This window comes from Olea europaea, chromosome 9, assembly GCF_002742605.1.
Source record: "Olea europaea var. sylvestris chromosome 9, O_europaea_v1, whole genome shotgun sequence".
Lineage (NCBI taxonomy): Eukaryota > Viridiplantae > Streptophyta > Magnoliopsida > Lamiales > Oleaceae > Olea > Olea europaea.
In genome coordinates, this window is record NC_036245.1 from 14,563,799 (window position 1) to 14,575,240 (window position 11,442).

An 11,442-nucleotide genomic window follows, 5' to 3' on the forward strand; every position below is an offset into this window, starting at 1 on the left:
TTGTTAACTTCGTACATTTCTCGCTTCTCATGCCAATTCTTGACAACAGCATTCAATCAAGATTACAAAAATGTTAGATCAAATAAATTTAATTCAAAATCATTTCTATCTTTTAATCATCACTAGTCTATTGCTCATGCAATGCACAGGCTTTGTTATTTCAATGGTAATGTTTGTGTTCCAAGAAAATAGATTTATACCTCCTTTTTTGTATCTGTGTGACTGTTTACACATTTGATGCATAATATAACATTCTTTTATGTACTTTAAAAAGCTTCAATACCATCAATGACTACTGATTATTGTAATTCAACTTCGTTCTTGTTGGAATAAAAAAAAAAGGGAAAATCTTAAATTTATAAAAACAAAAATACCTCTTTGTTATACGAGTTCGATTGGATGAACGGATAAACATTTTGAACCTCCAATCATGTCCACAATGGAAGCTTCCCATTTTCAACCACGATTTTATATGATTCTCACTCTTTCTATTGGAGGAATGATAATATGTGTTCGTGAGAATGCTAGCTAATATGCTATAATTAGTTCAGTACTTTACATTATTTGAAAAAATAAATTCAAGTGCAATGTCTACTCTTGAGATTGTTGATACTCTTCAATGACTTGAAACTTGCTGGTCCTAGATATTTGATGCATTGCCATTGCAAATTGTCCTGTGAGCACTTCTCAAGATTTGATACTTTTCCATCTCCAACATCCAACCCTTTACATTAAAGAACAAATGTTGCAAGAACAAGTCAGTGAGAAATATTTTGTCCATTAAAATATCACAAAAGGAGAAAGTTTTGAATGCACTTAATAGTTATAAGTTTCTACTCTCATAATTGTTCCCCAAACATCAACCAAATAAGGTACCAATCTAAAATGGTTAATTGGGTACTCACAGGAAAAGAAATGCTATAGCCTTTGTCCTTTGAACCAGATATTGCAATAGAGATGTAAATTGTGCCAATACCTACGGTGTGGATCAATCTACAGTAAACAATGATAATTAATATCACAAACCATTTTGAAGCAAATATATCAATGGTTTAGATTTGTCTTCTATCACTAAGAGTGGGTAAAACCAATGACAAAAGCATTTTTATAAGTATATCCACTATAAAAATACTTTACACTTTAGAATGAATGGAATCTAAAATTTGGATAAAAGCAAATTCCAAATCTAAGAATCACTTAAATGGTTCAGAGGACTTACAGCTTCAAGCTAGCGCTGCATGGCAAGTTGTTGAAACTTCTCATCCTTGGACAATCTCTTTCCAACCTGCAATTGCACGATATTAATCCCTTCATAGTAGAAATTTAATAGAACAAGTAGAATAGAAAAAAATAAATAAAGCACAACTGAATAATCAAACAAAACTGATATAGGAAAAGATCGATCAACAAGTTGGAAGATTACAAGATCTGCCATCTTCATGAGACCTTCGAGACCAGAATCGTTCTTCATGTTGACTCGGTGGAAATAGATATAATCGGCACAAGAGAGCTCATCTAAGCTAAAAGGCTCTAGCATGTGCTTGATGTCATAACAAAAAGCACTGCCATACACTGTCTACAAAAAATATAAGAATTCTTGTCGATGCAATTTGTTTAGAAGCGATAAGGGAGAGACCATAATATTCCTACACTTTAAGCTGAAAATGGGTAAAAAGGGGGCAAAAAAATTCCATTCTTGACATGAAACTATCAATTCTTTCCCAAGAATCATGAAGAATATGTTCACGAATTGATAAAACAAATTTTCTTGAGATGAGTCTAAACAGTAGGAAAAATTAGATGGAAATTCTTGAGAGAGTCGTAACTCCAACTGTTCTGGGAAGCCGATTGCGAATCAAAGAACGATGCAATGATTCCATTGTTTCTTCTCCAAGAAGATCTTGACGAGGCCATGAGTCTCTTTGTAGATCCGACAAAGGGAAAGAGAAAAGGAAAGGTTAGGGCTACTTTCCATCTTGTAGCATCAGAGAGGCATGTGACAGAAGATTTCCGTATGGGAACATTTAATGTACGCCAATTTGTAACCAGTTTGTGAATGGTCGCAAACAGTCAGGTGTGAAAAGGGGAACCATAAGAATGAACGTTGAAAGCCTGATTCCCTCTTTTATTTAGTACAATGATATATCTAACTTAGATATTAATCTTCAAACTTCAAAGGATCGTCTAAATACACGCCAATATATAAGGCAATATTCTGAATCACCTTCGAAGTAAAGTAACAAGTACTCTTAAAGTACAATTGTACACAAATCAATATTCTTTTATTCTTTGAGCATACCAAATGTGATATACGCATATAAATTTTGTAATTATCATCTAAGATTTGTGATTTATCTAAGAGCGTCATGGATGTGCATGTCATTGTAAAATATCACCATATAATAAAAATCCTCTCTCTCAAGAGCTTAAATATTTATTAGTGAATTCATCTCAAAGGCATCATGGGCGTGCATCATGTCATATAGCTTTCAAAAATTTTGTGCAAGTCAACATGAACTGACAATAATTTGCGAGCAGCAATGTTTTGTAATAACGGTTAAATTTATAACAATTAAGGTAATGTATACATCCTATTTGCTATCCTGTGTCTGAAATTGCCTCGTAGTTAAGTTTTCCAATCGTCAGCATTTATAACTGCAGCTATAGCAGCTTCATCAAGAATAACCAGAATACTATTTAGTTGTTCGAAAGCACAAGAGAACCACATTTGTTATCGGTACCTAAAAATGAAAGGATCTCCATTACCTGAATATTAAGGATTTTGGCTGTTTTAGCAGCATTGAACTGATAAGAATTGGTTGTAGGGATCTGCATTCTCTCTCAAATTTTAGCATCTCCAAAGATATCTTTCTCAACTAATCTATAAACGTTCCTGGTGATTGGACCTAACATTAATTCAAAACACCACCGAGTTTAGTTTTAGTAATAGACAAACTATCACAAGAAATGTATAATTCAAATTGCGCACACTATAAAGCAAAAGAAGCTCTTTTGAGAGAAATACCCGACTTATTCCAGCGATATAAGTTTTCTCCTCAAATCTCCTTACTGTTTTTTTATGTGTTCGTGTATTCCCTCTTCTCCTGAGAAAGGAAGATGCCTCTTGAAGGTGTCAATACTATGCATTTGAAGCATCATAATATTTATACATTAACGACACAATAGGTACTAAACGCAAGAATCTGTGGTAAACTAAACTATGCGACAATAAAGCACTCTAAATTATGACCCCGTTAGATTTTTCTAGTAAATTTATTAATTGACATAACTATTAGGTGAATTCAAATACTAAGCATTTAGTGCAACTTCTAATTCTCATCCTCAATATTATGGTCAAGAATTTTAACGTTTCACATCGTGTGCTTTAAGCAATGACAATTTTCCAAAGAAGAAGTCTATTTTAAGAAAGGTAACATTATCCCCGGAAGCCATAGAAGGATGCGAGTCCATCTAATCCTAGACAAAAGCATTATCAACCTCTCATAAATAGAATTGATACTTCAATCTCTATTACAGAAAATTAGTACAAGAAAAACCTTAAAACTAAAGATCAGAAGTAGATAGCTACTTAAGCTATCAAATATATATACACATAGTTGTAAATATCAATAACCTTACGTCTTCCCAACTGATAGTCTTGCTTGGCTCACAAGACTTGACAAAAATTTATATCAAATCGTTCAAGCTCATCCTACATACAAATGATAGAGTTTGGCGGAATCATTTGCTTGCTCCATATTGGAAATACATTCAAATGCACTTTCATTAGCGGGAAGCAGCAATTATGCATAAGACAAGAAAGGAATAGAATAAATTTAGATCAAGAAGGTGACGTTGCAAATCAATTTGCATTAAATATTTTTTACATTAGGCTGAAGAAGATCAATTTTTTCTCAATCATTTTTCTTAAGACAATTGTGATGAGGACATCCCAGTCCATATTAATTATTTTAGCAGATTTAATTATTTTAGTTGGATTTAGGTTGTTTTTAATTTTATGGACTTGTGTATTGGGCTTGGCCCTAGGTTTGCAGTATTTTCTAGTATTTAAACCTATCTTACATTGTTATTTTTCAGTTGATGAATTTGATTAAATAATAAGGTTGGCTTGCAGCCGTTTTCCTCTCTTCCCCGCCTCTGTTCTTCTGCTTCTCCCTTCTCCCCCCTCCCATCTCTTTTCTTATTATTATTCACCCTACATCAAATTGGTATCAAAGTGAAACTTGGGAATTTTCACTGCAACAACCATCCCTGCATATGTTCCTGTCCACTGAAATATAGCCTCCAAAGAAAATAAACAAAATACTGCCATGAATGTGGGAAGAAACCATAACACAACCAGTCGAGCTTCATCCACGCAATAAACCCGCAATTACAATTGTCCAAACCCAAATCACCTCCTACTCTGCAACAGTACAGGCCGTTAATTTCCTCCAACCCACTTCCCTAAAATTTCACACACGACACCCAAACAAATCGAAACCAAAATCAGCCCAACCAACCTACCGTAATCTTCATCTCTGGTAACCCATTGACTAATATCAATAATCCATTCCGTTGGTACCCGTAATCCAGCACTCAACTCCCCAATTGCGACGCCCCAAACTGCAGTAGTCACCGAGAGGACCGGCAGTCTCACCACCAATGATAAACCCAAATTGCAGCCCCTCAATCCAGTCGACGGTGCCTCAGTGACCAGTCTTTCCCCTAGTAAACCGGCGCGATGCCCCACATCGTTGAAACGCTCCTTGTCGGCCAGTCCCAGAGGCTGCTTTTTCTACAGTTTTCAATGGGTTGGTTTGAGTTATGGGTTTGGGTTTGATTGGGTTATTAGTTAGTCGGGTTGGTTATTGGATATTAATTGGGTTGGGCTTAATTTCAATCGGGCTGGGTTTTTTTTTTTTTTTTTACTGTGATTTAGGCCCAAGTTTGTGAAATGGGCTCATTTTTTATTTTTTTTTTTTGATTTTTTTTTTTTTTAAAAAAAAAAAAAAAAAAAAAAAAAAAACGTCAAAAAAAAAAGAAAAGAGTAAAAAAAAAAAAAAAGAGTATCGAGAATTTTTGGGTATTTCCTGACATTCTTTTTATAGGTACATTATTTCCTCGACGAATACGGAATTTTCTATCTTGGCATCTCAGCGGTTAACAGTTCAGAAAGTGGAGGCATTCGACGCTAGGACGACTCGGGCCAACTGAACTCAGGGAATCTCTGATCCTATTCATTTTAGTGACACTGTTACTGTATTTTAGAATTGTATCAATAATTCTTTGTGTTGCTAATATTTTGATAATTTAGCCTTAAATCTATTGGATTGAAATTCACGAGCCGACCCCATTGTTCACTCCTTTACCTTTACCTCACGTGACTAGACCTAGCATTTGTACCTCTGTTTTATTTTATTTTATTGACATTAGTAGTATTAGCTTGCGATTGGGTCGTCCGTAATCCCTACAATAAAATAAAATAATAATAATAACAATAAATAAATTTCAGTCACTATTTTCTCTACTAGCACTTGTTGGTTGTTGATCTCAGTAGACACTTCACTTAGCTTGTGTTACCGTGTATGCAATTGCGTAGTGGTCGCGTTACTGCCTCTAGCTCTAGAACCGTTGCCATGGACCCTTCCCACATTGAAGCAATCACCCGACAGTTGGCACAATTACAAAACCAATTAACGGCTGTCCAAACTGAGTTAGTCGCTACGCGTGAGGAGAATAGAGCCCTAACCGCTAGGGTAAACACTCTTGAGCCAACCCAATACTCAATTGAGGCTGAAATTTCTGACGCTTCCATTAATAGACCTCATCGTCGTCCACAAGGTGGTCGACACCATGCTAGACATGATCGTAGGGAAGGAAATCAAGCTCGTGGGCACGAGCGGGAATATCACCGTCATGGTACACTGTCCCCTCCTCGCCATGAGGAGCGCCTCGAAATATTAAGTTGGATGCCCCTACATTTGATGGTTGTGTAGATCCTAGTGTATTCAATCAATGGGTTAGGGATATGGATCGCTTCTTTGCCTGATATGGGGTCCCTGAAGATCGAAGGGTACAATTTGCCAGTTTGAAATTAACTGGCACCGCTCAACTGTTTTGGGAAAGCGTTGAGGACCTCCTAAAAAGGCGTCATGCTCCCCCTGTTGGGAATTGGAATGAAATGAAGCATCGCCTTGAAGAAAAATATTTACCTCAATCTTACAGGGGCAACTTGCTGGATCAATGGAACGCAATGACACAAGGCAGTCGACCTGTGACCGAATATGTTGCTCAGTTTGACGAGTTTCGAATGAGACGTCAGGTCGTTGAGGACGAAGTCATGACTTTGAGTAGGTTTAGGCAAGGCCTACGGGATGATCTTAGACGTGAGCTTGTTCTTAGAGGTGTCACCACTCTTGACCACGCCTACTCTTTCGTTCGGGATTACGAGTTAGTGACTAGAACACCGTACAGAAGTCGTAGTGACTCCCGCACTGCAACCTCTTCTGCATCCGCTCCATCCCCTAAGTCTATTCTAGGACCTCCTCCTTCTAATCCTACCCCTACATCGGATAGTAAAGGTAGAGGTTCTGAGGTTTCAAGAACGTCCTCTCGTTTGCAATGCTTCAACTGTAAGGGTTTTGGTCACATTGCTTCTAAATGTCCTAGCCGAGCCCTAGTTTTGGAAGAGCGTGAAGGTATAGTTGATGAGCCACTAGAGGATCTGGTGTATGAGCCTAAATTAGAAGAGTTTGATGACTTGGAAGATAGTGAAGATACCTTGTTGGGTTGTATCCAGGCTAGTCCCCTTATCCCACATACACCCAGAGTCGGTGTCGTCCATTCTACTCTTACCCAGCCGAGGGATGCCGATGATTGGCGCCGTCATGCCATCTTCCACACTTACATCAAGATTAATAATAAGGGCTGTAAAGTTATAGTGGATAGTGGCAGCTGCATTAATGCGGTTTCGATGGCTACTGTATCCCGTCTAGGGTTGAAGTCTGTTCCTCACCCTCAGCCATACAGCGTCTCTTGGGTTGATACCTCCTCCATAGCTGTCAAGGAGCGTTGTTTAGTCCCTATCCAGTTTCTCGAGTATAAGGACCATATATGGTGTAACGTCATTTCAATGGACGTCGGGCACATCATCTTGGGACGACCTTGGTTATTTGACCTAGATGTCACCATCTACGGTCGATCCAATTCCTGCTCCTTTGTGTTTAATGGAAAAAAAATTCACCTTAATCCACTGCCTCCAAAGCCTGTTGGCCCACTGGAAATGAAGAAAAGTGTGGAACGAAAAGGATTGCATATCATTAGTCCTACAGAGTTTGAGCGTACACTTGTTGGTGACTCAGTTGTCTTCGATTTGGTGGTCATGGAGGTCCCATCACACTCCGCAATAGAGAGCCCTGTTGAGGTCCTATCGGTCCTCCAAGAGTTTCGAAACGTCTTTCCAGAGGATCTCCCTGATCATCTACCTCCACTGAGGGATATTCAACATGCCATAGACTTCGTTCCAGGGCATCCCTCCCAAATTTGCCTCATTATAGAATGAATCCTACCGAGCACGCTGAACTTCAAAGGCAAGTGGATGATCTCCTTCACAAGGGATTCATTCATGAGAGTTTAAGCCCGTGTGCGGTCCCCGACCTATTGACGCCCAAAAAGGATAGCTCTTGGCGAATGTGTGTGGATAGTCGCGCGATCAATAGGATCACGGTGAAATATCGTTTTCCAATTCCTAGACTTGACGATATGTTAGATATAATGGTTGGTGCCACAATCTTTTCGAAGATTGATCTGAAGAGTGGATACCATCAAATTCGAATTCGCCCAGGTGATGAGTGGAAGATCGCGTTTAAGACGAAAGATGGTCTTTATGAATGGCTAGTCATGCCTTTTGGGCTGAGCAATGCGCCAAGTACCTTTATGCGAGTAATGACACAAACTCTCCAACCTTTTATGGGCAAGTTTCTTGTTGTCTACTTTGATGATATCCTCATCTATAGTAAGACTAAGGAGCAACACCTTGACCACCTCACGCAAGTTTGCTCTACCCTTCGTGCAACTAATCTATATGCGAATGTCAAAAAGTGCTCTTTCTTCACCGACACAGTTGTTTTTCTGGGATTCATTGTCTCTTCGACAGGGGTATCCGCTGACCCTACTAAGGTTCAGGCGATTATTGACTGGCCTGAGCCTAAAGTTATCCATGACGTCAGAAGCTTTCACGGCTTAGCTACATTCTACCGTCGTAAGGGTTTAGCACTATTATGGCGCCTATTACGGAGTGCATGAAGAAAGGGGAGTTTCATTGGACACGAGAGGCGGCTAAGGCCTTTCAGTTAGTCAAGAAGCGAATGACGGAGGCCCCTGTCATGCGTCTTCCCGATTTTTTCAAAGTCTTTGAAGTTGAATGTGACGTCTCCAGGGTAGGTATAGGCGGAGTCTTAAGTCAAGATCGTCACCCTGTTGCCTATTTCAGTGAAAAGTTAAATGAGGCCAAACAGCGGTACTCAACTTATGATAAGGAACTGTATGCAGTGGTCCAGGCTTTGCGCTATTGGCGCCACTATTTGTTACCCCAGGAATTTGTCCTTTATTCCGATCACGAGACCCTCCGTTACCTCAACTCCAAAAAAGATTAAGTTCTAGGCATGGTCGTTGGGTCGAATATTTACAGGCGTATTCATTTGTTTTAAAACACAAGAAGGGCGTAGAAAACCAAACAACTGATGCGTTAAGTCGTCGTGTCTCCCTTTTGTCAATCATGAGTGTCAAGGTCATCGGTTTTGAAAGACTTAAGGAGGATTACGAGGCGTGTCCCGATTTTAAAGATATCTTCCTCGATTTACAAAGAGGACAATCAAGCGCCACAGATGGCTTTCGACTTGAGGAAGGTTATCTCTTTAGAGCCAATAAATTATGCATCCCTCGAACTTCAGTGCGAGATTTCATCGTGTGGGAAATTCATACGGGATGGTTAGCCGGTCATTTTGGACGTGATAAGACCATAGAGGAAGTTGAACGTCAATTCTATTGGCTGAGCTTGAAGAAAGATGTGGCTAAGCTTGTTAGTACTTGTAACACTTGTCAATTGAGTAAGCAGAAGAAGCAGAACACATGTCTATACACCCCTCTCCCTGTCCCTAATTGTCCTTAGCACGATGTTAGTATGGATTTTGTGTTAGGACTTCCACGCACCCCTAAGAAGCATAACTCCATTTTTGTGGTTATCGATCGCTTCTCAAAGATGGCTCATTTTATCCCCTGTAGCAAGACGTCGAATGCGTCCAAGGTTGCCCTATTATTCTTTAATGAAATTGTCAAATTGTATGGACTTCCCAAGACCATCGTGTCTAATAGGGACGTTCGTTTCACTAGCCATTTTTGGAGAACTTTGTAGCACAAGATGGGTACCAAATTGAAATTTTCTACGGCCTACCACCCTCAGACTGACGGTCAAACTGAAGTAGTTAATCGAAGTCTTGGTAACTTATTACGTTGTCTGGTCCGAGAAAACCTTCGAAATTGAGATTTGATCCTTCCTGTAGCTCAAATTGCGTACAATAGCTCTATAAATCGTTCACTAGGTATGAGTCCATTTGAAGCCGTTCATGGGTACAAACCTAGGAAACCGTTAGATCTCATCCCTATGTCCCCACAGGCTAGAGTGTCAGTATCAGCCGAAGCATTTGCACAACATCTTCGTGACTTGCATACTGAGATATATAGTAATGCAAAATATAAACTCCAAGCCGATTTACACAAACGACATATTGAGTTTAACATTGGGGATTACGTTATGGTTCGCATTAGGCCAGAGCGGCGTCTACATGGACCCGCCTCTAAATTGTAAGCTCGTAGTGCTGGTCCTTTTAAAATTTTAAAGTAGATTGGTCCAAATGCATATATTGTTGACATTCCACCACACCTTGGTTACCACTCTACTTTCAATGTTGAGGACCTTGTAGCTTATAAAGGTCATTTCATTCCCTCAGATGATCTGTCATCTCCTATTGTGGACCTTGACCCTGATTTTTTGACCCCTTCTAACCCACTACCACCTCTCACAGCACACAAAGAAAAAACTGATGCTATTTTAGATGAAGAAATTGTGTTCACTAATGATGGAGAGGTTCAGCGCTTCCTTGTTCGTTGGGTTGGTCGACCAGATTGTGACTGTGCATGGATCTCTAGGGAGACACTACAGCAATTAGACCCAGATTTGTTAGAGTTTTATCAAAGTCAGCAGGATCTTCATTGGCCCAGATCGCCTCCCATCCACCCAAGAGGAGTTGGTGAGGACACCAGGTTCAGACCGCCACTGACGCATTTCTACAGACGCCGGAAGAAGCTTGCCCAGCCACTCAGCCTATGGTTGGGAGATTGACGGATGCCTATGGTGATATAGCCACTCGACAGGGTCGAGTTTTCTCTCCCACCCCGGGAGAATTGATGAGGACATCCCAGTCCATTTTAATTATTTTAGCAGTTTTAATTATTTTAGTTGGATTTAGGTTGTTTTTAATTTTATGGACTTGTGTATTGGGCTTGGCCCTAGGTTTGCAGTATTTTCTAGTATTTAAACCTGTCTTACATTGTTATTTTTCAGTTGATGAATTTGATTAAATAATTAGGTTGGCTTGCAGCCGTTTTCCTCTCATCCCCGCCTCTGTTCTTCTGCTTCTCCCTTCCCCCCCCACCCCCACCCAGTATTTAAACCTGTCTTACATTGTTATTTTTCAGTTGATGAATTTGATTAAATAATTAGGTTGGCTTGCAGCCGTTTTCCTCTGCAAATACTATCCAACATAAACAATATCTTGAATATACAATTCTCCAACAAATGTATGAAATAATGAAAATAGTTGGACTAAAAGTTATAAATTCAAAGAAATGAGCAGGTAACATGAAAATTAAAACTGCCACTTAAATCTCACACAACAAACAAAGTTCAGCGGAAAGATATAAATTTCAAAAAATTAGCTATAAATTGGAAAACTAAAACCACCACTTACTTCTATAGACACATTAGAACAAACCCAAGTAGGTGGTGTAAAAAACATGTGGGAATAACCATCTTGACTATCTATTAGCTCAATACTCCCACTCTCCAAATCAAAACACTCTGATACCGCAATTGTTCCACACCTAATCATCTTCCCCAAAAGAACTGACCTGTAAAGAATATATAATTACCTTTACACCCATTATCCCCAAACATATCCAAAGTAGAAACTGAAAATGTACAATTATCACCTAGGAACAAGTACATATCACCCAAATTAGTCACTTTGACCCATTTTTCATATTTTCATCCGACCTAAAAACTTTGAACTTCACTGTCCTCTAACTCATATAACAATCAAATTCTACATAAAACTCAAAATCCTCGATGTATTCCAAATCATCCTCAAGACCAGCAGTCAA

General features: G+C 39.1%; 1 protein-coding gene across 2 annotated transcripts; it reads right to left on the reverse strand.

Annotated features, from left to right (window-relative positions):
• Positions 1 to 336: 336 nt before the first annotated feature.
• On the reverse strand, positions 337 to 11,118 carry LOC111399773. Of its 2 annotated transcripts, XM_023027250.1 has the most exons (7): positions 11,031 to 11,118; positions 3,026 to 3,104; positions 2,767 to 2,906; positions 1,220 to 1,285; positions 906 to 993; positions 614 to 724; positions 337 to 488 (listed from the first exon to the last, which is right to left on the reverse strand). In XM_023027250.1, exons 3-6 carry the CDS (start codon positions 2,853 to 2,855, stop codon positions 641 to 643), a joined length of 327 nt encoding a protein of 108 aa, XP_022883018.1. In that variant the 5' UTR covers positions 2,856 to 2,906; positions 3,026 to 3,104; positions 11,031 to 11,118; the 3' UTR covers positions 337 to 488; positions 614 to 640. The 2 variants fall into 2 exon arrangements, with proteins under 2 accessions (XP_022883018.1, XP_022883019.1); XM_023027251.1 differs by having other exon boundaries at positions 454 to 724; positions 2,767 to 2,905.
• Positions 11,119 to 11,442: the final 324 nt, after the last annotated feature.